This window comes from Scomber japonicus, chromosome 23 (genome assembly GCF_027409825.1).
Source record: "Scomber japonicus isolate fScoJap1 chromosome 23, fScoJap1.pri, whole genome shotgun sequence".
Lineage (NCBI taxonomy): Eukaryota > Metazoa > Chordata > Actinopteri > Scombriformes > Scombridae > Scomber > Scomber japonicus.
The window spans coordinates 18,412,741-18,439,904 of record NC_070600.1 but is presented as its reverse complement, the minus strand read 5'-3'; the positions used below and the strand labels follow the sequence as shown (position 1 = coordinate 18,439,904).

At 40.6% G+C, this 27,164-nt stretch overlaps 1 protein-coding gene across 1 annotated transcript; it reads left to right on the top strand.

Annotated features, from left to right (window-relative positions):
- The first annotated feature begins 3,787 nt into the window (after positions 1-3,787).
- gnptab (N-acetylglucosamine-1-phosphate transferase subunits alpha and beta) lies at positions 3,788-26,488 on the top strand. Its single transcript, XM_053344163.1, has 21 exons — positions 3,788-3,949; positions 4,509-4,594; positions 5,027-5,146; positions 5,589-5,639; positions 6,602-6,804; positions 8,418-8,482; positions 8,626-8,760; positions 17,965-18,126; positions 18,248-18,427; positions 18,781-18,951; positions 19,113-19,236; positions 19,322-19,534; positions 19,656-20,731; positions 20,820-21,019; positions 21,093-21,312; positions 21,435-21,548; positions 21,679-21,764; positions 21,850-21,948; positions 22,070-22,237; positions 23,792-23,882; positions 24,884-26,488. The coding sequence occupies exons 1-21, from the start codon at positions 3,788-3,790 to the stop codon at positions 24,953-24,955; spliced, it is 3,798 nt and encodes a 1,265-aa protein (XP_053200138.1). The 3' UTR covers positions 24,956-26,488.
- The last annotated feature ends 676 nt before the right edge of the window (positions 26,489-27,164 follow it).

Here is a 27,164-nt window from a genome sequence, read left to right as displayed (position 1 = left end):
CACGTAGTAATTCACACAGGAAAAGCAGTGAGGCAGTGTAAAGGTAGCCTATTTAAACTACAAGTGGCAAAGTGAAGTAAGTGCCCAAGTACTGTACTGAAGTGCAATTCTGAGGTAGCCTATTTGTACTTAAGTATTTCCATTTGATGCTACTTTATAAGCCTACTTACACTCCACTACATTTCAGATGGAAAATGTCATACTTTATAGTCTACTCCACATTTATGAAGATATGACACAGTGGAAAACACATTACTGAAGATGAAACAACGTTCATCTGTGATTTCCAACCTTATTTTGGCGTCTTTACAGAAAGCACTAGTCAGGGTGACATTTCAGCGCCACCAAATAGTGATCACCCCCCCCCCCCTAAACTTCTCACATGGTTTCATCTCAATAAAATGTTCAAATGACCCATATTTCACCCAAAAATTAAAGATTAGAGGAAAAAGTCTAGAAACTGAAAACAGATTTGTGAATCAGAGCTTTGTTTTGTCTTCTTTCCATTTCCATTAATCATCTCACGCCCCCTCACATGTATCTGGTGACCTTTTGGAGGGTTCATGCTCGACTTTCATTTGTTACAGAGTACTTTAACATTGTTGTATTAGTGCTTTTACTTAAATAAAAAGTCAGAGCTGCTTACTAGTTAAAGTAATACAGCATTATAGATAATGTTCTTAAAGTGCTTGAGAAGAGGAACGGTTCATTTCAGTGTTATAGTGTCATATTATTGAATCATTATGCTATTACATATTATTAAATATATAAAGTAAGCAGCATTTTGTTCAGTCATTACTAGTACATCATATTCTATAAAATGATCATTTGTCATTTGCTAAATCTGTATTTATAGATAAATTGTTTTCACTTTATTGGAGTAAAAAGTGCAACCTTTTCCAAACTTCCCAACAATTTATAAAGTTAAATGATCTCCACCTTCAACTAATTAATGCATCTATAAGTAATTCATTTTATACATTATCATATATCACTCATATATTCTACACATTAAGTACTTTTGATACACTTTTCTGTCCTTTTTTACATATTGAAATGAATGCCCTTTACTTTTAATGATGTACTTTCACCTCATGATATTGCTTTATTTAAGTGAAAGCTCCGAATAATTTTCCAGCCACTGCTCTCTGGTTGTGAAAGCTTTGATTATGACTAATACTATGTAGTTAGGCATCTGCACAGTGTCGGCTCTGGAACTTGTTTATTTTAAGTTTTTAGAGTCATGCAGAGCAAAATGTGCAAGGCCGGATCAACTTTCTATAGGTACAAAATAAGATATCTTTCCTCCCATTCTCTGTTAATTTTTCATCATATTTTCTCCATAGACTCTGAAAACAAACAAAAAAACACACTTACTACAGTATATTGGAATATACACTACACACAGTGTCTCAAGATTAGGTAAAAAAAAGCAGATCTATCATGCTTTTTGCATATTCCAAAACAAATGTGCAATTTTTCACTTTGCCACATGTTTCAAAGACTATAAGGTAAATGTACACCTCTGGAGCTGAGTTGCATTAGGTAGTTGGAGAGGCTATAGGACAGAGCTGAAGGCGTTAAGGATGAATCTTGAACATCTGGTGGAGCAACTGGGTGGAGATTTAAGTCCAGAAGTCTTTCAGTTCCCGCTTTTGAAGAAGCTTTTCTGCATACTAAAAAGAGGCCGAGTCCTCAAGTTGATCCATTTCAGAGCCTCAGTGGATGCGGCTATTCGAAGCTCGCCAGTGCCTTACTTGGCAGCAACTTTAAGAAATTGTTGGTTGAAAGGGTCTTTTCTCAGGCTTGGTATGCTTAATGGACTCATAACTCAGCAGAGAAGCACTGATAAGATTACAAAATAACAGTGGAAGAAGAGAATGAGTCAGATAACTCAATTTACTGTAAATCATAAAGAGCAAAAAGAGGTCAAATGCTGCTGCTGGTATCATCTCTGCGCTCTTACTAGTCTTATTTGTACCAATTTCTTTATCATTCTAATAACCTTGGTTTAATGCTCTGGCCTTGGGAGCATGTTTACAGACTTACAGACTGACACTTATATAAAACCACCAGATATCCCATGACAGACCTTCTATACTTACAACACCTGAACAAGTTTTCAATTAAAGCTTGTGTGAGTACTTTCTTGTCCTTTCTGTTGTGGTTGAAAATTGTATTTAATAATTCAGGTGTTGATAGGATACATGGATGGATTATAAGATGATGGGTCCTTGGGCAAAGACACCTTAAAGGGCCCTAAACCCCTACTCAAAGATTGAAGGGCAATCCGAATGTTGCTAGACAGAAGTTAGTACAATTCATTCTGAGTGGGACATTAATATGGAAATCAGGATATCACCGAAGACAGTAGGATGCTTCCACTGGAGAGTGACTGGAGCTAAGAAGGTGCTTTAAAACATCTAGTTAAAGCATCAATTGGAATAATTTGTCTACCTTTCTCTGGTCGATTACTTCTTTCTATGACTTCAAAACCCCTTTGCTTGTTCTTGTTTTTGATTGAGTAACTTCATTTTTAGCTTACAAGCAGACTCAGTATTTTTGACATGATTTTATTTGGTCTGATTATTTATGTTTCATTCATTTTTTATGTACAGATGATACTTATAACAGATGCAGTGGGTGTGGATGGTGGGAGAGCCCTTACGTGTTTGTCCTCATTGAGTATTTTGTGTCGTTGGATTGTTGAATTGTGCAACTTCAACCAGCTGCTGACTGAATCTGAGTGAGTTAATAACAATTTTAATTAAAAGTGAAACATCTTAAGACATTTCAAATGAGCCATTAATGTGATTTTTCTTATTTTCTTTTTGATTGAATGCCCTATTGTTATTTATTTATTTCTATGTGAATTCTTTTTTGAAAATTGTTAATGAAGTCGAAAATGAATCACTGCTACTACCACTAATATTTGCAGTTCACACTGAGCACATGTGACAGAGTGACAGTGGCATGACAGAGTCTGGAGACACCATGGTAAATGTTATGCTACTTATAATATCATCCAGCATGACCGGTGTTACGGTCGGTCAGTGATGGTCTGGGGAAGCATATCCTCAGAAGGTTACACAGACCACCATGACATAGCCAATGGTATATATATAAAACATTGCATAATAACCTTTAATGATATAATATACATATTATAATTTTACAATAATAAACTATCTGTGGGTACCCTGGTAATAAATATTAATGTTTCCAAGCCCACAGAGGAAAAATCTGACCTTGCCCCTATTAAGGTGTAACTTTATTCATAATGGTAAAAACAATTGAATGTTTTATTTAATAAAGAAAAGTGATACATTCTTGCTTTCTCTGGTCATTAATATCACACATACATAGTTTCTAAACTGATTTTTATCATATCTGTCAGAGTATAAACCTACTACAAGCTTCAGTTCTACCAATTCAAGGCACATACAATTGAACAACCACCTTAACAATCCTACCACGGTATTGAAGAGTCTGTATCTTTTAGTGCACGTTGCCTGTTTAAGAGTTTAAAGGCCCACAGGTGGAGCACCATTCATGTACAGTATGAGGGGACCGTGAACGCATTACAACCTCCTCGCCGCCAGAGGGCGACAACGCGCTCACGTCACCGATCCAACGTCACCACGGCCGAAGAAGCGTGAGATGTCTGGTCGTCATGTGTCACGCAGTGTGGCTGGCGGTCACCTGACAGCTCCTGCTCGCCTGTGATGTTTACTTTCTTTGTTGTAGTGCGTTAACCTGCTGCTGTTGTCGTTTTATATTTGAATGAATGCGGCGCTATGCTTTGCCACGCAGAGCCATGGTAGTCGTCAACTCGGTGCTGAAGCTGCTGCAGAGGCAGACCTACACCTGCCTGTCCCACCGGTATGGACTCTACCTCTGCTTCGGGGGGATCGTCCTCATGATAGTTTCTGCTTTCCAGTTTGGAGAGGTGAGGCTCTTCTGTTTTCTTTAGCTCCAGTCACACAACTTTCTCAGGTTTCAGCCACGGAATATTTTTCTCACCAGACTGCACTCAAAAAAATCCACTTTTTAAAACATCTGCACCCATAACAGCTGTGTGTGTTGTGTAGATCATGGGTTGGAACGAATTACTAATCTATAGCCTCTTCTGTCAAATTCGGCATAGTTTTGAATCACTTAATTGCACTTAGTTAACATTAAAATCTCAAATTCCTAGTATTATACTTCATTACAGTGGCTTGCTTACTTGCAGCCCCTCACCTGGTAAATGTATCACTTTTGTGGAGGAAGATTTGTGAATATCACTTAAAGCTTTTGCAGAATTGCAAATGTGATCACAGCTGATGCTTCTTGATATGTGCACAATTTGATAGTAGATCTTAAAGACTAAAAAACAAGGTACAGTATTGCACTTTTGAGCAGATGACAAAAAGAAGTTGCCATGTTTTTTAATGTAGTCTGGCTTGCAGGTTGTGGGGTGATAATTTGGGACACAGAGCCATGTATGACATATTCTCTCCGTACAGGTGGTGGTGGAGTGGAGTCGGGACCAGTATCATGTGCTGTTTGACTCCTACAGAGACAACGTGGGTGGGAAGTCATTCCAAAGCAGGTGAGAAAAAGACAAATATCCCAAAGGATGGTCCTCCCACAACAAAGAGGAACATATGTTACATTACTGTGGCTTAATTTTTATCACTCCACCTAGAGTAACATGCAAGATTTTAGTGTAGTATTGTGGTGTCTAGAAGGGGGAATAAAATCACATCATATTCACGAATATTAATGTGAAAGTATGCAAATTCATAGTGTACTGCATAAATCTTACCCAGTGTGTACACTTCCCTTGAGAGAGAAATCTGAAAGAGCTGGACAAGGTGTAACCATGCATGAACAAAAAACTAATTCAGACTCGCGAGTCTTTTCTAGTCAAATTTACCCGAGAAGGAAAGTGTGCGCTGCAGAGGTGGAAATGGGGTCATGGCGGTGCAGTTTGAGAACTGTCTTCTGGAGTGAAATAAGTGTTTTGTTTTTTCTCTCGCAGGCTCTGTCTGCCTATGCCTATTGATGTGGTTTATACATGGGTGAACGGCACAGACACGGCTCTGCTGAAGGAGCTGAAGGCGGTCAAAGAGCAACTGGAGGAGGAACAAAGAGCCCTGAGGTAGCTGTGGCGCCACAGTCTGTGTTATTGTAGGGGTGCAGTGAAGCTCTATATATGGTTAGATAGAATTAGTGGAGGCTGTAACATATCCCTAAAAATAAACTTTTACTTTACTACAGAAAGTGTTGTCGTCTTGGCGCCAGAGTGCAAACACACTCAAGGGACTTTTCATCTAAATGAAGCTAGAATTAGCATACAGGCTTTAACCTGAAGCATTATCATTGTCACAGTGATTGGCTTGTTTAGACAGAGGAAGAGAGAGTCGCTGCTTAAAGGTTACACTAATTATAAGAAGAAAGCTGTGTTTTAATAATCTCTGGACTCTTCTTCTCTCAGCTACACAATGTAAACTCATATAAATGATCCAGCACTCTCAGGTGTTTATTTATTATTGTCGTCAGTGTAAGATTAAAAATAATAGAAATTCACTTTTTGTACACAGGGAACGTCTGGGGAAAAATGTGAGTGAGACAACTGAATTGCCAAAAGACAGGTGAGTTTCTAGGTCACTACAATACATTACAAATCTTAATTTATAATGTTATAGTCATGTAGTATATACTATATTTAGTGAAGTAGTTAATATTTAGAATAAAATTAATATGTAAAATGAAAAACCAGAAAGTGAAACACCCAAAAATCAACAAGCACACACAAGTCTAATATTGAAATGAAGAATTCCTGTTTAGTGATTTGCACTATAACCCACATTATCCTAATTCAGCCAGAGATTACTGCCACTGAATAAACTGTATTGTAAAATCTCAAAGGGTTGACAGATTTATAGGGTTTCACAGGAGTTTGCCCAACCCTAGACCTGAGTGTGGCCTCTCATTGCACCTACGACCTCAAACTGAAGCACAGAGTAATAACTGTTAGAGTCACAATGAAACAGCAGTGCGAGAGGACGTTGGTTACCAATTTTGATGTCGAAACAGGATGTCGGGGTGGGTTAAACCAAAGGGTGACATCTTTGAAAAGGACATTAATTATGGATTTCTTTTTCCAGAAAGTAAAAGGCACTAAGTTTTGAAGATGTGTTAAAATCTGAATAAAAATAAGTGAATTTTGTAGCTTTAAAGGAAATCTTACAATTCTATCTGGCTTTACTGATCAGCTTTGGTGACAATGTAAATCTAAGAGCTCAGGCAGCATGTTTAACCCACAAGGGGAAATAAGATCTCAGTGGAGGTATTTCCTGTGTGGTCACCACCAAAATGCACATTGTCGCCCAACTATGTTTTTGTCAAACTAGAAACCCATCTGAGCAGAGGGGCTCGATGCAACATTTCCACAAAGGAAATGACATGCTGAATGTGTGACCTTGACTAATATCATCCATATGTTTTAGGTGTTAAATGTAAAACCACAAAGTTAGAGGAAGTGTCTGTTGGTTTGTGTGTTTTTTTTTTTTTTTTTTTTTCAAACAATGTTTTCCTGTTCATTTGTTGTCAGTGTGAAGCCAGAATGCCTGCTGTCCCACTGCATCATAGCGCCCATGTTGGCACTGGATCCCGCTCTGCCAGCCAACGTTACAGTCAAAGAGCTGCCGTCGCTCTCTCCCTCCTTCTCCACAGCCAAGGAGCTGCTGCTGATGAACAGACCCTTCCACCCGTCCACCACCGTCTCTGTGGTCGTTTTCCATTCGCAGACGGACGGTAAATCCACACACAAAAAAAAGCAACATTTCTGTTAAATAGCCAGAGCAAACCATTTCCTACAACAATCAGAGAAATAATTTGGCAGGATGAGGATACTCCCAAAGCGACTAAAAGCAGAGAGAGAGGGAAGAGATTCTGCTGCTTGAACTGAACCCAGCAGGCAGATTATCACTAATACACAAAAATATAATTTACAGTAGGAAATGTGGTATTTGATGCATGATTAATAAGTAAGTAAAATAGGAGGATGTAGAAGTGGTGGTGGAAACAATTGCATTACAATTCACAGTAGCAATACAGAAGCAGAGTGCAAGTGTGGGTTGGACTGTAACAGTAGCCACTTTAAATCCCTAAAACAGGCAGCTTAATATTTCTGCTTCATCAGTATGCAAAGTGTCAAAAAAGTGACAAAAATAATTAACCTTTCAAAGCACCATCAGTAGTTATCAAGGAGTGGACCAAGCAAAGTGCAATGACTGCACATTGTGCCGGCACAGCACGAAATAGCTCGGCTGCAATGCAACACTGTGGTTTTTCAACACACGTCACTTGGGTTGATGTTCCTGTAAGACCCAACGGTGTAGAGTTTCAGTAATGTTCAAATATTGCCCACTGATGTGAGCTATCAGATCATAATAATAGCCTCATTATTAACCTCTTTAGAGTATCGTTGATGAGTTGCATATTGTTAGTACTGCAAATGAACTAATTTAGTGGTTCTTTTCTGTCTCCAACAAGGCTCTTTATCCTCAAATATTCCCAAACCTGTGGCTATTTTTAAGCCCCCCTTGAGTCAAAGTAATGTTTCACTTCTTGATCCTTTCAGCTTTGAGTTTCATTATGGGGAATTATATATGTGGAGAGTTTCACTTTCCTCACGAGATCACGCGAGAGTCCATCTAGTCAGGCTTGGCGTTACGCTCTTGTGGCCGAACCAGCAGTTGTTACAAGCAGCTACAGGTGTGGTTTATGTTTGACAATAGCTAGACATTAGCCCGTGGTAGACAGAAGGTTCATCCAATCACCTGCCGAACAGTTTGATGAGGACTTCTCAGATGGCTCAGTGTAATAAACCATCAGGTGCTTCAGGTTAATGTTTCACACTGGAAGGGCTGTTTTCACATTCATCTGCTTCACTGAAAGCGGAGAGCGTCTCTGTCCTCAGACGTGTACCTACAAGCAGGATTCACACTACTTGCACAAGAACGTAATGTAAAGAGACATCTTGTGTCCAGCAGTTAAACTTTTAGCATGAAAAATATGTGCTCATTCATAGATTCTGGAGGAACATGGTATAGTAACTGAACTTCTTTTGTGTGTCTGTGTGGAAAAAAAGCAGGTGAGTTGAGCACAGTTTTGTTTGCTCTTGGGATGTAGGGGAATTATAAAGTGTCTACATCTGTAATTATTTAATCTGGGTGTTGCTCTGCGCTGTCACAACACTTATTAATCAGTGTCCCGCCCAGGTGCAGTGTGATGGTAGCTGTTGACAGAGTATTACTCATCCCTGAAGTTCACCCACACCCCAAAGTCATCGATCGCAACTGTTAAACCTTTAACACTCACTGCATGCATGAAACTATATAAAAATACTTTGTGAATTCTTACAGCTGAAAAAGCCTATACAGATGTGTCCAGAGAAGAGCAGAAATTCTCAGTGTCCAGATGTTACCTGGTGAGTCTCTATATAACCGCCATGTTAACACTTCAGTACACGTTACAATCAATCAATGAACACAATCTCTTGCCTGTGCACTTCATATCAGTCATCAAAGAAAGAGACCACAGTGTTTAAACATCGTTAACTGTACTTTCCAGACGACAGACAAAGAGGCTCCGGGCCTGATCCGCATGCAGGCTCTGGCTTATCTGAGCGGCTTCCCGGCATCCTTCAAGGAGACGGAACAGCTGAGAGTCAAACTGCCCTCCGTCATAACCAATAAGATCAAACAGGTAAATATTTGTTGTCACTTTCTGGATTTTTTCACTTTTCGACAGGAATCAAGTTCAAAGCTTGTATTCTTGCTGAAAGGTGAGAAATAAATATTTAACTGTAGTGATGCTGAAGAAATTTGTTGTAAAGTAGAGGAAACGGGTCTTCAGAAATTCAAAACATACAATACATCCTACTAAAAACAGAATAAAGTACAGAGCATAAATCATTTAGGCAGAATATAATGCATGATATGGATGCATATGAGGTGTGTATGTATGTAAAAGTACACTGTCGTTTCATTTTTTGTTTAAAATGCTGCTGCTATGTGTTTTTTTTGTTTTTTTTTGGCCAAGGGGGCTGAGATGGATCCTTTGTGATGAGGTTGGCTTTTCTTTTAACTGCTTGGGTATAGAGTACTGATAATTGGGTTTGGCTTGTGCCGGTTGGTAAATGACCCGGGAGAGCTTCTTCTTGACAGAGATGAAGTGGAACCAGGATGTGATGTACAGATTCATTGAATGATTTTTGTACACAGCTGTCAAAATGTCCTTCCTGACATAAAAGCTTCTGAGTTTGCTGAGCAGGAACAGGCGTTGCGACAGTATGTGTGAAAAAGTTCTTCCTCTCAATTTTCACATAGTTCTAGTGTATGTTTGTGTTTTACGTCACTAATTTCAATCCAAAGTTTCTCTTAACATGTTCATTCATCAGGTTTCAGTTGACTAGTTGTTTATTATTTGTGATGCTGTGATGATTCTAATTTGAACTTGTAGTACATACTGCAGCTGCCCTTGCAATACAAAGTACCTACTGTTGTATGCAGTGTGCAAACATTTGATACATACTACTTAATCTGTCATTGTGTGTTCTGTTGCACTGGCTGTCATTGGTCTGTGCTGTCTTGGCAGTGATGTGATGTATCTTCCGCTGTGCAAATGATTGGGAGTCAGAATAGCCAGAAAAGCATGCTGGCTTATACTGCAAAGTGTAACAGGATATAATAAATAGTATGGTAGTATGGGGATTGGAATACACCAGATTTTTCGAGTGTTGTGTGATGTAGTGTGATGTTCGGGCAGATCTTAATCAGTGATAGTGAAGACAACAGGTGTGCATCATTAAGTGCTCTTAGCAATGAGCTGAATGCTCTGTCATATTGAGGCAGGAAGGATAAAACTGCACTAATAGCTGTGCGCATGTGGCCATAGAAATTGTGATTGTCAGCAGAAACAGAAATCAGACTTGTTTCATATGCTTTGAAAGCTCTGCATGAGTCTGGCTCACTCTGTGATCACCTGAGTAGATGGTACGGTCCAGTTAGGTGAGGCCGAGAAGGTGAAAGGCGACCCGCTGGTCAGTTGTGATTAGTGATGGAAGAGTTTAGGAGCCTGCAGAGTTTATGTGTTTGTTGCTGCTATTTTTATTGAATTTCTGAGGCTTCATTTTGCTTCTATTTCATTAATACTTTTGTAATTCAGCATCATGTTTTTTGCACTTCAGCATCCTTTTAAAAGTTTGTCAGTATCAAAAAACATCTTCTGCCCTTTTTTATGAGGTGGAGGCGCTACCGTATGTCTTTCCTGTAATGAATCTTCTGGGGTTTTTTGCTCTTATAATTTACATCAAATGCAAGTTAAGAATATACTGAAATATAGAGAAACTCATTATTGGATCCACCTGGAATATTATCAGTGAGAGATCTCTTTTGATGCATTTTTTCTTTAAGTTAACCTGGAAAAATGTCTAGCAGGTTGCACAGTGGCACACATGATAAATGTAAACACTCTTTTAGCTTTGTTTTATTGATTCTAACACTTGATGCAGAGAATGTACTTTATTATTTCCTCCAAGGTTTTTTTTGGAAATGGTTTCACCACAGCTGTGAGGTGAAAGATAACATAACTGACTCTGCCACAAGATGTCACCGTCAGAGTGCGCTACCACAGAGCTGATGGCTGTGGCTCCATCGTTAGCACTGCAGATATATACTGAATATATTTGTGTGTTCACAAATTAAAGTTTTGATCTTTTTATACACCACAGGATTGTAATCTAAGAAAGTGCTAGTCACAGACGTCAATTCCTCCTTGGCACGGAGGTTGCTCCGTCCTGCTAAATATGGTCTTTTTCTATTTTAAACAGTTATGTTGTGATGTGGATAAAGGGCCCCTTGTTTAGCTCTGTGGCTGATGGTCGGCCTATCTAATAATTTTCTCTAATCCAAACTCTGCTTTATATTTTGAGAGGGAGGAATGCCACTAACGAGTTTGGATTACTCTCAAATAATCAAAGAAAACAAAACAGTGCAACCCGGAGCTGTGTCACACCGTCACACCACCAGACAACCAGGAAGGGCCGGGCATGAGTCAACTGTTTGTCCCGTCTGACACTCACATGGCTGATTATGTTGGAGAAATGGGTGATGAATTAGATTAGCCATATCTAATGTCTTTTAGAACAGCCTTTGTACATCATGAATGCAAAACAGAGGCGCCATACAAAAGATCAACAGTCTCCCTGTGGATACTTAAGGTTCCTTAAAAAGATCCTTAAAATAAAAAAAACAGAAATGAGTCTTAAAAAACTACAGCCAACCTGTCTACAACATAATATAACAGCTTTATATGTATGTTTAAATGTAAATACAATGATTGCAGATAGAGTTGAACTGAAGTTGAATAGACATATTAACTTGTTGACACAGGTGTAACTAATAACATAATTAGCTGTGGCACTGAATTGCAGTGATTTGTTGGGATTGAGCCATCATTAATGTCATTCGGGACCCTTGTGGTTTTGCGGTCAAAAGGGTCCAAAGGTCCAACGGCCTGATTCATTTGGGAACAATAAAAAAAGTGACATTGCTGCAAATTACAAGATGATATGACGAGGAAGAAAAGAGAAGCTGTTGCTGCCGTTAGCTGTCAAAGCTAACATGTCAGTCAAATCCAACATGTCAGAGTTAATCTGCTGTTCTGTTCTGTGAACCAGAAACTAGAGAGGAAACATGCAGTTTGTGTTTTTGATAATGTTATTTAGTTGTTATATGTTTCCACCAGTGCAAAATGCAATCAGTTTATGGCTTTGGGGTCATGAAATATTTGACATCCTCTGAAAGAGCACATGACAGGAAATAGTTTGGGAGCAACTGGTAACAGATGTGGGAAATAAGTAAATATATAAGAATAAAACTAGAAAATTCAAAGAAAAGAAGCAAAATTAGTTTATGAACAGAAAAACTGAATAAATGAGCAAATTTTTCATTGGTTCACAGTCACACTCATTTGTTTGTCAAGTACTATATTAGTCAATGTAGTCATAATATTTTAAATTGGTACCGTTAATGCTTGGCAAATCCACCATGGTGTTATTTTTCCTGGATTTTTAAAGTCCTTGACTTAAACAAGTAAATAAATAAATCCATGTAACTGCTGTCTTATTAGAGTTCGAACACAGCAGCTATATGTTTTGCAAGCAGAAATCAAAAATAAGATATACCATTTGTTTTTTTTCTTTCTCTATATACTTCAATACATAAAGAAACATACCCAGAACAATCATGATCAAACATATGTGACATAGACAACACGCCACCTTCTTCCAAAACAGCTTTAATGCTCGATACACAATCAGCTGCTCTATTAAGACATCAAGATGACCTGAGGCATGACTGACATAACATCTCCAAGATCTGTCATCGCACGCTTTTCCCTTCATTAATGTCAAATAGCTCTGTCTATCTAATACTAGACTACTGTACATACTGTAATAGTCACAAATGTAAGTGTTCGTAAGCAGAAACAGGTGAAGAAGCAGCTACTGTGAACCACAGGAGACGTACGTGATGATATGTAGGTTAACACTGCTTGACCTACATATCATCATCGAGCCCAGTTGTCCCATCATTTGTATCCAGGTTCGCCGCGGTGTAGAGTATGGACGGTCGTGTGATAATAGCCGGCGGTATTCGGGCTGTAACCTAAGCTGGCGGTGCGGGGGTTAACATTAGAACAACTGTTTGGAGTGGCGCGGCGCCAGCCAGTGCGCTGAAAGGTCACGAGGATTTTACTGACCTTCCTTGCACTCTTGGACACACCCTGCCGTCTCATAAGTACATGCTTATTTATACCTAGTCTTACCTGTTCCACGTCTTCTGGCAATGAAGTCATCAGTTTTGATATTTTGTAACGGGAGCAGGCTGGAAGAGGTGCTGCAGGATTAAAATAATGGGTGGAGTAGCTGTGTGATGATACGTGGGCATATGAAGCCCAGCTGAGAGCCAAGGAACCAGGATGGAAAGTGTGTGTGTGTGTGTGTGTGTGTGTGTGTGTGTGTCTGTGTGTGTCTGTGTGTGTGTGTGTCTGTGTGGCGTTTAGGGTCGCGGACATATTCTTGGTAGACAGGGCCACCGCACAGTGCACAATTTGGTTGTCAAGGTGTTTCCTGGTGTGTTCAGGCCGATTCTGTGAAAAAGGGATGATGTGCATAGTGCAGGGGGAGAGGTTCAGCTTTGAGAGGCGGTCGGTATTTATAGCTGGTGTTAGACCGAGCGCTATGGTGACGAAAGCCACCCCACAACACCGTCATGTGCCCCGTGCTGTCGCCTGTCGTGCCCTGCCACCAAGCGTTGTTGTGTACAAGCTGGCTGATGTGTTTATATCATAGCATGTATTTTTATGGGTTTGAGAGACCTGTGAATGTCCACGCGGGGTCCCACCTCCACCAGAGTTGTTTCAGCACGATATAAAAGTTTATTTTTGTCACATCCTTATGCAATGTGTGCGAGGTGCAATAAGACACCTTAACACTGTGAAAAAATAAGATTTAGACAAAGTGAAATTGTACAACATCACACTTATGAGGCAAAGTACTCAATAAACCTTTTGTACACGCCTGACTGTGAATATGCAACTATGCACGGCTCTGTCTGACTCGTTATATCGGTCAATGTATAGACATAATAACATGAGCTGTGGAACATCTGTGCTTTCAAGATAATCGAGACCGCAAGTAGCAGTTACCATCACCTGAGCTGCTGATTATTGCCATTTACTAGATTCATTGTTTAATCTATAAAATGTCAAATAAAAAAATAGTGAAAAATGCCATCAGACTTTCCCAGAGCAGAGACGACATCTTCCAACAGCTTGTTTTGTCTTACCAACCAACAGTCTTTTTTTTTGTGTGTGTGTTTTTATTTTTTTATACACACATTATTCATAGCAACACATACACCACACAAAAATCAATATCCAAAAACCCACCTTAAACATACACACACGCAACGGGGGAGAAGGATACAAGTAAGAATTGAATAAGCACATAACAGCAAAGTCAAAGTGAGTCCAGATAGTGTTAAATTGAATAAGTGTGTTTTTGCTCGTACCATTATTATAAATAAAGCTGTTTGAATGTGTGAAAGGAGAGTTAGAGAGTCGTCTGAGCATCCAAAGAGAGCCGAGAGAGAAATGGTCCTGTGGTTAACCCCAGAAAATAAGATGAATTAGGGGGCAGTAAGAAAATAAACAACAGTTCATCATCATTGATTTCCGCGTATCACAGATTGGAGATACAGAGGAGTAAAATTTATGTAACATGACCTCAGCGAAATGAAAACGGTGATTCACTTTGAATTGAATTGACCTCTGCCTGCTGTTTATTGAAAGATTCCTCCATGTTTTATCAGGCAACACCCCATTGATTTCCCTCTTCCAACTTCTCTTGATACAGACCTTGGGGGAAAAAAACCTCACAAATTTAACGATAAGCTTCTTAATCTCCAGAGAAAGAGAAAGCAATTCCAAGTCTCTTTTAAAAATGGGTGATAAACACAAAGAAATTCAATTAACGGTTGTGTGAGACAAAGAAAAGCCAACAAACCTTCACGTGTTGTCATGATTGTTCCTTGTTCAATTTCTATTATATCTATATATCTATAGCTTGATTTGATTACTTAACTAATTATTTCAGTTTCTGGTGATCAGTTTCACTCAAGTATGGTAGAGAAGGGTTAAAAGGAAACATGGCATATTAAAACACCAAACTCAATACACCTGAAAACACACATTTGCTCTCTGCATCAGTGTCTAAGATAAAAAATCTAATTTGCATCAGTTCTGAAACCAGATGAATTCAATATATTTTTCAAAAACGAGTCTAATGTGTGGATGTTTGGCTTGTTTCTGACAGCGAGTCGGCTCCGCTAGTCCTCACGTCACGTCACAACTCGCCAGGCGATGCAGGATGACGCGGCTCCATCTCGCCTCTATCCATCTGCTTACAAACATCACTCACCACGCGGTTAATTGGTTTACACACACTGTCAACTGAGTTTTACTCTACTAATTACATTTTCTTTCACCTCTGCAGTGCCATACAGGCCAGTGATCAGGGTTTAAAATATGTCAAGGGAACTCACATGGGATATATACTTTAATCCTGTGGTGATTAATTACATAATAAGGTGTTGCCTGGAGGACATGATAGTTAGCTTAATGTGTCCTTATCCAACATCAACATTATGGAACAGCACAGATCATCTTTTTCTCCACTCTGACTCACTTGACACACTGCTCTGCATGTTAAAAAGAGTAATGCTGTTTTGAATAGTTTTTTCTTTCTCTTTGCAGATGAGACATTAAATCCATTAAACTAAATACTATCATTTAATTAATAGTCCACCTCTTTCTATCTGTCTTCCAGGGTGACATTTCTGTTGGGGATTAGAAGCATTTTGGGGCAATTAGTAGCAGTAAATGAGACCTGTAGTATAGCTGAAGTGTTACTGTGCAGTTTGTGGCTTGCTAAATTATTAAAGTGAAATCACAAAAGCAGCCACGAGCGACGATTATGGGATAATACTTTATTAAAAACCATCTGTAACTTTATCCCAAGCGGTAATAAAGCCATAAAGCTACTTCTGGTCGTGAGGCTGTAGCAACAAATCCCCCTGAATGGACTGAATTGAGGAACTTTGAACTGGATCTTAATCCAGCGTTTCATGTGTAAGAGGAAGTGGGATGCAATAAAATCTAATCGTGCTAATGTCTTGATGCGGGAATTAGTTGATAAAATGTCACTAAACTTTAAAAAAACAGGGCTTAAACCCCAAAATATAAAATTTACAATGATCTAAAACAGAAAAAGCTGCAACTAGATAACATTTGGCATCTTCACTTGATAAAAAATGAAACCCTGAATCTAAAATCAGAATCGCTACCAACTCATAAATAAAGAGATTATTCAAATGATAGTTTCAGGACATGTAAAATGACTTAAGTTTGAATTATTAGAAGTAATCATTGTCATTGTGACCTAGTAAATAAAGTCAAGTGTGTGCCTGCGTGCATAAATTAGTTTTCACCAGTTTGCTGCCTGTGTGAAGCCACCACACGCACACCTCTGTTTTGTGTGCGAGTGCCAGAGTATTATCAGGACTATAAAGAGAACTGTAATAAAGATGGAAATGTGATCCAGGACCTGCTCGGCTTCTGGCCGGACCCCGTCGGGTTTATAAATCCCGGTTAATCCTCACCTAAAAACAGGAGCCGTGAAAAACGGTTGAGTCAAGGCAGAACACGAGCTCGTGGGGAGACGGTTTGGAGGTCTGTGCTTGAAAGATTGGGGGGGGGGGATTGGATCTTTTCTTGGGCAGCTTGAGAGATGAGAGAGGGGAGGACAGATGGGTTGAAATGAGGCAAGGCCAAGGATCTCTCTCTCTCTCTCTCTCTCCCTCTCTCTCTCTCTCTCTCTCTCTCTCTCTCTCTCTCTTTCTCTCTTTCTCTCACATACATCACATAAACAGCTTTAAGATGCCTCACATAGCTCTCCTAAGATCAGACGGAGAGCCCACCTCCGTGTGACCCCTGTGGAGGAGATGACATCACAGAATTTTCCAAACCCTCACCTATCCAAACACACACACACACACACACACACACACACACACACACACACACACACTGGCATGCTTCCTTGTCATTCGGATTCAATGCAACAGCAGCCAGGTCGATGCCTCCACACAAACATCACAGCTGCTCTGATTTGACCCCTGTGGCTGGAGGTTACCGTAGCTAGAGCCCATATAACATTCAGCATTCCTGTCATCTCCATCTTTTATAAATACTCATGCTCAACAGCAACAGCATTAAAGTCTTTAAGTCATGTAGATGAGAAAACAGCAGAGAAATCGCTGTGAAGGATTTTCCCACAGTGCTTGCTGCGGTGACTTAAAGGGGCAGTCCAAAGCTAGTTAACCTGGCTTTAGGAGCACTAAACAGCCCATGAAGAACATTAGTATAATGTCTGGAGGAGCTTTGTCAAGTTTTAGGAAGAGAACGCTACAGATACTCTATCGTTTGACTTGGAGTTTAAAGACTACAAATATTAATACAGCGAAGGATCAAAGCACAGATTGCAAAGCACAGGGTTATAGTTGTTCATGTGTCCCTTCTTCTCCATTTAAAGTTCATTCTTTGCCTTTGAAACAGCAGCTGACAAAACAATCTCACCTCAAGTTTGACTCCAAGTGAGCAGAAGTATTTTAAATGTATCATTTGCTTAAGAAAAGCATTAGCTGACACATTGTTATTCGTTAAATATTCAAAGAGGGGGACCCAAAAACTCCCAGAATTGTTTCCAAAAGAACTGTCATTATAAATCTTTCAGTAGTACTTTTGAAATCCCTCTTTAAGTAGTCTCCTTGTCCCACTGCTTCTCCTATTTCTGGGAACATTTCCCGTAGTCATCTGTTGTGAACAGAGCCTCCTGCTGTTTTTCCTGGATGTCTTCCACGGTGGCCAATCTTTTCCCTTTCAGTCCCAATTTTAGTTTCACCAAGCTGGAAGCATACAAATCTGATAACAACACCCTACTCCTGTGCTATCAATGGTTTTTGGTTTACAGCAAATTAGAACTTCAACTTTTAGTGCCAACCAGTTTGCTTCAAATTGGATGTAATAGATTTTCCTGGTTTAAAATAAACCAGTTACATGGGGTTAAATGTAATAATGATTTACTGTGTTAAGAGTTTGCAGCTTCCAGGTAGAAAGGTGTATAATAGTCAGCCATCATCATCATACATCGATTTTGACCCATTTTTTCTCAAATTTGTCTTTGCTAGCTCCCCAACTTTATTAAAGTGTGACACTGAATTGGAAGAGTTTTTCTTTTCAAGCTATTAATGCCAAACTCTATGTTTATTTTATTTATTTGTCCCTCAGTTTGAGTTGTACTCGGAGGCCAGCATCGCCCTGCTCCACCTTAAAAGCCCGCAGGACTTCACTGATCTGACCCAGCAGGCTAAAAAGAACCTGACGCTGGATGGGAAAGAGTTAACCATCAGCCCTGGCTACTTGTTCTGGGACCTCACTGCCATCTCACAGGTACAACTGCTCCCTCCTGTCTCTCATATGCAGCTAGAGATTGACTGTGAGTGTCTTAAATCCAACACTGTAAGCTTCATTTATGAATCAATTATGTCTTATGTATTTTTTTCCTCTTCAGTCCAAACAGGATGAAGACGTCTCAGCCAGCCGATTCGAGGACAACGAGGAGCTCCGCTACTCGCTGCGCTCAGTGGAGAGACATGCCCCATGGGTGCGACACATCTTCATCGTCACTAACGGGCAGATTCCCTCCTGGCTCAACCTGGATAACCCTCGTGTTACAGTTGTCACACATCAGGTAAAATTTAAGCTCTCACACTAAAGTGCACTATTTACTAGGCATGGGAGGTCAGCCTATTTTTACTGACTGCTTACATTATGTCATATGTTAAAGTTAAAGGGCGAAGAGAAAGATAACAAAACAATCACACAACTCCAAGTGTTTGTATTTCATCATATTGTAACGAACCTGGCCTGAACACTGTACTAAAAATGTGTCTTGTATTTATGTTAATGAACTTTGAAAATGTAAATTTAGTTAAACAATTCTGAATTTATTTGAGCACAAGTTGTACACAGTTGTATGCAGTAACATACTGAAAATTTTTAGCTTATTATATTTATGCAAAAATGTTTTTATCTGACTTGCAGGACATCTTCCTCAACAACAGCCAACTCCCCACCTTCAGCTCCCCTGCAATAGAGACCCACATCCACCGAATCCCGGGGCTCTCCCAGAAGTTTATTTACCTCAATGATGACGTCATGTTTGGCAAAGATGTCTGGCCGGATGATTTCTACAGCCACTCCAAAGGACAGAAGGTGCGCGTACTACATCCAGAGCCTGAAATTTGTTCAGCAGTTTTCTGGTTAAATACAATATACAGTATGATAGAGTTTACCTGTTTTCTCCTCAATACCACACCAACAAAAAAGGCTTTTGAATTTGGCTTTAAGTCTAGTTTCCTCTCGATTCCCTGCAGGTGTATCTCACCTGGCCCGTTCCCAACTGTGCTGAGGGCTGCCCAGGATCTTGGATTAAAGATGGCTACTGTGACAAGGCTTGCAACAACTCTGCCTGTGACTGGGATGGGGGAGACTGCACCGGTAAAAGAGATTAGCACCTTTCATATCTCCTGTATAAAAGAGATTATTTGTGTAATTTCTAATGTTCCTTCCTTTTGCCTGACAGGTGCAGCGGGGAACAGTCGGTTCGCAGCTGCTGGTGCTGGTGGGGCCGGTGGAGCTGGCGGACAGGTGTGGCAGTTCGGAGGTGGTCTAGGTGGACTCGGTGGGACGTCCTACTGTAATCAAGGCTGTGCCAACTCCTGGCTGGCAGACAAGTTCTGTGACCAAGCCTGCAATGTACTATCCTGTGGTTATGACGTGGGCGACTGTGGCCAAGGTGAGTTTAAACTAAATATATACAATAATAGGGATTTTTAGCCAGAATTACTTAACAACAGTAAGATAATTGGCTATTTTGGGTTATGTAAAGTTAACATTTATTTGTGTCTGATGTGTAGAGCACTTTGGTGAGCTGTACCATGTGACCCTGCTGAGGAATCAGAGCTTGTACACCCTCCCAGTAGGGGAAGTCAGGCCATATTTCAGCTTTGACAGACTGGCTCGAAGAGTCTCTGAGGCCCAAGTCAGCGACAACCCGGTGGTGCGCCACACCTCCGTCGCCAACAAGTGGAAGACCATTCACCTGCTGCTCCATTCTGGTTTCAATATGACCCACATCCAGTACAACTTGACTTTCCAGAAGGAAGACAACTCAGAGTTTACAATGACCTTGACCGTAGTTGTCGACACACGTGAGGTTCCTCATGTTAACGTGTCGCAGACTGCAAGCAAAGACGGCAGCAAAGAGTCAAAACCAACCCCGACACCAGAGCCACCGTTCCCCTTTTCAGATGTTCCCGAGCACAAAAGGAGTCCTAAGATCCAGAAGAGGCCGCCTGGCGAACTTGAGGTTGTCGTAGAAGTTCCAGCATTGAATGTGTCACTTTTACCAGCTGCTGTGCGCACTGAGCTTCAGAAGCTGGAGGAGAAACTTCTTGTTGGTGACATTACTATGAAGGGTTACAATCTCACTAAGGCTGAACTGCTGAGACCTTACAAGAACATGGACTTAACAAAGAACGGAGATTCACAACAAGCCAAAGAGGGTGCAGCCAAAGTCCAAAGGAAACCATATAAAGACTTGGAAGGAGAGCAGTTGGAGAAAAAACACATCAAGGATGATAAAGCTGAAAATATACAGAAAAATATACACTCCAACAAAGAAATAGCCAGAAAAGATGTGGCTGTGCAAGATAAACCTGCTGCTACTCCTTTTATTCCAGTCCATGTTGATGATAAGCAGCCCAAAGAGTTTGTCACTCCTAAACCGTATCCTCTGAAGGCTGTGATTGAGAGGCCTTTGACTTCCAAGCTGCTAAACAGCCTTTCCAAAATCAAGAGCGCAGAGGATCAGGCAGAGCAGGCCAACGCTTTAGGAGGAGCTCCAGTGGGGAGGAGACTCCAACACTTCGTCTCCTCAGACAGAGGCTTCCTGCCGTGGGAGAGGAGGAAGTACTTCCAAAGACTGCTTGAGGTAAGAAAGGCCCACAGCTTTAACTTTTAACCTTTTTATTGTGCATTTTGATTTCTTTAAATATAATTTCTTTGTGTCGACTCCACAGGAAGAGGAGCGTCTGCAGAAAGAGCTGATGTATGAGACCAATGGTACTGCCACCGCCCGAAGGCTGCAGGACACTTTTGCCGACTCGTTGCGCTACGTCAACAAGCTGCTCAACGGCCAGTTTGGCTTCACGTCCCGTAAAGTCCCCGCACACATGCCCCACATGATCGACAGACTCATCATGCAAGAGCTGCAGGACACGTGAGTTTACTTAGTTAATACTTTGTCAAGATTTTTAGATAGTCCAGGTGCTCAAACTTCTCTCTCTCTTCAGATTCCCAGAAGAGTTTGACAAGACATCAGGTCACCGCGTGCGTCACTCAGAGGACATGCAGTTTGCTTTTTCGTACTTTTACTTCCTGATGAGCGCTCAGGAGCAGCTCAACGTCTCGGAGGTGTTTGACGAGATCGACACAGACAACTCAGGCGTTTTGTCTGATCGTGAGATTCGAACTCTGGCCACAAGGATCCACGAGCTGCCCCTCAGCCTCCAGGTCGGTCCTGGTTGTGAAATATCTTCTCTATCTCAATACTAGACTTTTAGAGTCATAGTCATAGTTTGCACACTACAGCCTGGTTTAATAGTGTCCATTTTGTCCTTTTCGGCATCTTCTAGGACCTGACAAGTCTCGAGCAGATGTTGATAAACTGCTCGAAGACCCTGCCGACTAACCTGACCCAGCTTCACCTTGTCAACCCCACACAGGAGGCCTACTATGACCCCAGCATGGTGAGACATACATAATTTAAAACACTGTAATTCAAGGCATTCAGAAAGTTAAAATGAAAACCTCACGGAAGGAGTTTTGTTTTATGAGCTGAATTATTTGACAGATATTGTATATTTTCTTCATCTACAGCCTCCTGTCACAAAAGGCCTCGTCCTCCATTGCAAGCCAATCACTGAACGTATTCACAAAGCCTTCAAGGACCAGAACAAGTACAAGTGAGTATTATAAGCCCATCTGACAAAGTATTCAAATTCAAATATCCTCCCTGCTGCTGCTGCTAACATGTCTTCTGTTGGACAGGTTTGAGATCATGGGTGAGGAGGAGATAGCTTTCAAAATGGTGCGAACCAATGTGTCCCATGTGGTTGGCCAGTTAGATGATATCAGGAAGAATCCCAGGTGAGAAGAAACTCTGTATACCCTCACAAGTCTTTTCTTTTTGGGGTGAATTTTGTGCTTCTGCAACATCTTTTCCTCATTGAACTAAACCAACATCTGTATTCTCACCGATCCCCAACAGGAAGTTCATCTGTCTGAATGATAACATCGACCACAGCCATAAGGACGCTGCCACAGTCAAAGCTGTGCTGAGAGACTTCTATGAGTCCATGTTTCCACTGCCGTCCCAGTTTGAACTGCCCAGAGAGTACCGCAACAGGTTCCTGCACATGGAAGAGCTCCAGGATTGGTGAGATATGAAGGCCAGCTGTGCATGAGACAACTTTAATCAATTGTATGGACTAAACACCTGAAAACTGTAATTTACATCATCCTCAGCTGTACTTGGACCTAATTAAATGTTAATTGCTACATTAAGATGATGAAACATGGTAAACATCAGCATGTTAGGACTGTTGTTGTGAGTATGTTAAAATGCTAACATTAGCATGGAGGTAGACTTTCTGTCTTGTTTCTATAATCTCTAGGTTATTTTTAAGATAACTGATTAATAATTTAGCAAAAGAGACTCAAAATATACCATCACAATTTGCCGGAGTTCAACATTACATAGTTACATTTCTCATCTTGTCCAACTAACAGTCTACAACTCGGACATATACAGTTAACAATGATGTTAAAAAAATCAGCAGATCCTCCCATTTTAAGACAGGGAATCAATGCAGGTTTGCTACTTTGGCTGAATAAGTGACAATAACAATGAATCATCAAAATTATTTCAGCATTAGTTGCTACACTAGAACACAAAAATACACATACCAGTTCTGTACCTGAGCTTGGCTTAGAGCCAAAAATATCACGAGACACTTGACACCCCAACAATGGACTGTTTAGACGACTGAAGTCATGCAGTCGCCTCTGCAGTCACATTACCGAAACCATAAGACCGAAGAGGAGTTTCTGTCCTCAGGCTATCCAGATCCTCAACGCACACATTTTTTACTTTAACAAAAATTTCCACACACACACAGACATTCTTGCACTGCTGCACACACTGTTTGTTTCTGCCACTGTCGGTATTACAAGCACATCAGGTCACTTTTATAAATAGATAGTTACATCTTGCATAGTAACTGCACATCCCCATCATTTCACTGCATGTTTTGCTTTGTGGCTCTCTGTGCATGTGACAAATAAAGCTCCCTTAAGTCCTTGATCCTTTGTTGTATGTGTACCGGTAATTTATCAAGCTGTTTTTTTCCCCCAATTGGCCTGCATTAAGAATTAGTATCTGTCACCACAATGGGACAGAGCGTTGCCAGGTTGGAGCAGTGGGAATCCCTCGGGAGCTTTAGAGGCCTTTTTTCAGGGATCCTGCTCCAGTATTCGGGGGGCTTCAGCTGGAGAAAGCCTGCCTCACAGAGAGGCTTTAAAATTAGCCCAGTCACTTTAGATCAGTCGCTAGCTGTAATAGACTTACAAGATCATCATGCAGCCGAGCCTCTCATCTCCTTGTCTGCCTCTCCGCCTCTCCTTATGTCTCTAAGTTGGTAAAGTAACAGACAGATGGCGTCGGGTGATGTCACCTTGTCACCCTGTTGACCTGCTGCCCTCTGCATACTACGTGCTTCCTTCTTGTTACATCACAGCAAACTTCCCTTCCCTCCAAGGCCATATGCCGCCTACTGACATGTCAGCCCTTTTTTTAATCATGTGTCACCTGATCGGGACAGAAATATTTGACGTCTGCATTTATATCAGCCGGTGTCGGACGTGGTAACGAAGGATAAGTTCTGCTTCTTTATTTAAAAGTGATAACTAAATGAAATGTCTCGTTTCCCAGGCGAGTGTACCGGGACAAGCTGAAGTTCTGGACGCACTGTGTCCTCGTGACGCTCGTCGTCTTCACTGTCATGTCCTTCTTTGCCGAACAGGTCAGTGTCCACCTCAGACTGAACATACAGTTTATTTACATATTGCAATAAAGACACACACACACACACACACACACACTTCCCGTTTCCATGATTCACACTTGAGCTATGATTCAGGCCATTTCGGCTACTGAAATTCCACTCGGAGGTGCGTCCGTCTCATGTGTCGCGTTAGTATGACCAGCTGAGCCAGGACCTGACTTCACTGAAATGAAAGACCCCCAGCAGTCCGATGTGAAATGTGAGATCTGACTGTCTTTGTTGAGTTGGATGATGCAGTTCCTGGATTTATTTTAACCTTCTTTGTTGCCAAGGAAAGTGTGATTTCTAGTTGGAGGAGTGCCCAAAAACAAAAAAAAAAATGTAAAAAATCCAGATTGTGCACTTCTCTGAAAAAGACTGACAAATCTGGTTCTGCAGGAAGATTCAAACAAATGCTGGGAATTGTTAAAGAAACACGACACATGAACCAAGTTTGACATTGAGCTCTTGTCAGTCTAATCCAAAGGTTTCCAATTACTCCTCAGCAAACCAAAAGAAAGGTTAATAGTTGGAGTGACCTTAGGAGAATTTCCTCTCAGCAACCCAGTGGGACCAGTGCTCCCAGTGTGGAATGTGTCAGACTCATCCCGTGCCTCCTTCACCACCCACAAACTGACTTTTGATGTCTTTTTAGCACCAGCTGAGCCTGACTCTTCTTCTGTCCAAGTTATTAAGTCTGAGAAATCTGAGTCAACTTCATACAGTTTAGATTGGACATATCAAAGGAGTCTACGCTCCCGAGAGGGAAGTTATTTTACTCCACAGACCTGCTTTGGATTTTTGGATTACAGAAAGAATTTGGTGTCAGAGTCTTTTGGAGTAACCAAGTCTTGATAACCCTAAAGTGTAAACTTCTTCTGTATCATCATCGTCTTGTGGCACAGAGCTTTATTTGTCTTTTGCTTTTCTGTGTGACATTTCTAATCATGCCACTTCCTCTCTCTTGCTTTTTCCCGCAGCTGATTCTACTAAAGCGAAAGCTGTTCCCCAGACGCAGAGCAAATAGGGACAACAACCCAGAGCGGGTGTGAAAGGGAGAAGAGGACGACAAAGACCCTCCCTGTCCTCTCCTTCCTGCCCTTCAACCTCCACCCTCTCTCTCCTGCTCAGTAGAGAGGACAAATGAGGATACAGACTGGGTGGAAACGGGAATCTTGAAGTCCTCAACGGTGGTGTTGCATCAGCACAGACGGACGGAGGATAGACACTCATGTGAGACGGCGATGAAACATTTTTCAGAGGATGATGGATGGGGCTGGCCAGTGAAGGGAATGGCAGCCAGAAAGAAGCCTGTCAATCTTTCTGTCCTCCACAGGGGGCGTCCGAGACTTTAACACAACACAAACACAAACACAAAACACTCCCTCCGCACTGCACCATCCCTCTCATGTCCCGCCCTCCCGCCATGTCCGTGTGTGATTGATTGATGAGCTGTTAAAGTGTGAAACACTTGATAGCACTGCGTCCAGAGGAGCAAGTTTTATTGTAAAACTCACTAAGTGTTGTGTTAAGAGCTAAAAAACGATTCATCGATCAACAGAACATAATCTGCAACTATTCTGATCAGCGGTTCATCACTTTCAAATCAAAATGCTGAATATTTTCTGGTACCAGTTTCTTAAACGTGAGCTGTTATATCATGATAAACTGGAATATTTCAGGGTTTTGGACTGTTGATGGAATAAAAAAAGACATATGAAGACGTGATGATGGGCGCAGGGAAATTGTAATATTCTTTCTTTTACAATTTTGTGGACAAAACGATCGATCAGTTAATTGAGGAAATCGTTACCTGTACCCCAGTTTGTTCAGCTTTTACTCCTTGGTCTTCATTTTAAAGAAATGGAGGGTGGGGGAGTGAAAATTGATAAATAGGACTAATTAATTGAAGTAATTGCTGTCTGTTGTCTTTAAAAATATGAAAACTTGAAGTGCCTTCGTTGTTCATTCCTGCTTGAACCCTTTTTGTTTTTCTTTTACTCCTGTGGGTTTTTTTCTTTTGTTTGTTTGTTTTTTTAAATGTTGACTCATACATATCACACCCTAATGTTGTGTTTTGCAATGAGAATGAATGGGATTTAAGATTATTGCATACTTTATGTGGTACAAATGTAATTGATTGTTGGAGTTAAGTAATGATACTGCAGCTTTCATAGCCGCCTGTATGTGTATCCCTGTGGGACTCAACAGGCTCGCTACTGTCTGAAATTCAGACCCCTCCGCATGTTATGTAACTTATTTTGATTGTGTTATTGTGACAGTGAGCCAAGTGGCCGATGCATTTGATTTGAATATCACAAAAAGCAAACGCAGCCTCACGAAATGCCCAAACTGTTATCTGTTATCCTCTAAATGTCAGTTTTTCCAATAAGTCAAACAAACATGGAAGTGACTACTACAGTACCGTCAGCATTTTGCTGCTGCCCTCGAAGTCATATGATGTGTGACGTTTGTGGGCTAAGTGGGGAAGACGATGAGTAATGGATTTGGAAATTGGATTTCCTCAGATTGCATCAGTTTATGTGGTTCCTCCAACTGAAATAAAATGTGATTTGGTACACTCATCTTGGTGTTTGTGTTTATGTTTATGTCTACCAGTTGTAGATTTAACTACATTTAATCAAGTTCTGTGTTTTAAGGATTTTGAGGTACTTGGTCTTTGAGTATTTCCATTTTCTGCTACTTCTCTTACTTCTTACTTCGTTGCATTTCAAGAGGGAAATATTGTACATTTTACTCCACTGTGTTATCTTACAGCTGTAGTTACTCTTCCAATTAGGCCATACATACTGTATCACATATGGTAATCCTATAAAACAATCTAATTTTATAAGATTAAACTAAACGTTTTTGTATTTTTGATGCCTTACAATAAAAAGCATAGTCATATTTCTGAAGTCCAGTTTCACCAAAAAAAAAAAATCCTCTAAAGTCAAGAAAAAAGAATAAAAAAATTGTGTTGCAGAAGTTTTCTTTCCATCTATTTCATCAGATGTATACCATGACCTGTGTGTGACCTCCAGGGCGGGAACCACTGCTCTAAACTACCAAACTGCTTCTAAAATAGCTGAAACTAGACAAACTTTGACCAGCTACAACAGTAAAGTACGACCCACACATTGGTGCATCTGTACAGTCTTAACAATGTAGTATATACCTATCACTATGGTAAACTTAAATTCAACACTTTAAGTACACTTACTTTTTAAACTAGTCATTCTTACTTATCTTTACATGAGT

What these genes read in the sequence shown, in the direction of transcription:
- gnptab (XM_053344163.1), top strand. Translation starts at nt 3,788, where the DNA reads ATGCGGCGCTATGCTTTGCCACGCAGAGCCATGGTAGTCGTCAACTCG. An exon ending in CTGCTTTCCAGTTTGGAGAG is followed by an intron (nt 3,950 to 4,508) that starts GTGAGGCTCTTC and finishes CTCTCCGTACAG; the next exon opens with GTGGTGGTGGAGTGGAGTCG. An exon ending in ATGCAAGAGCTGCAGGACAC is followed by an intron (nt 21,020 to 21,092) that starts GTGAGTTTACTT and finishes CTCTCTCTTCAG; the next exon opens with ATTCCCAGAAGAGTTTGACA.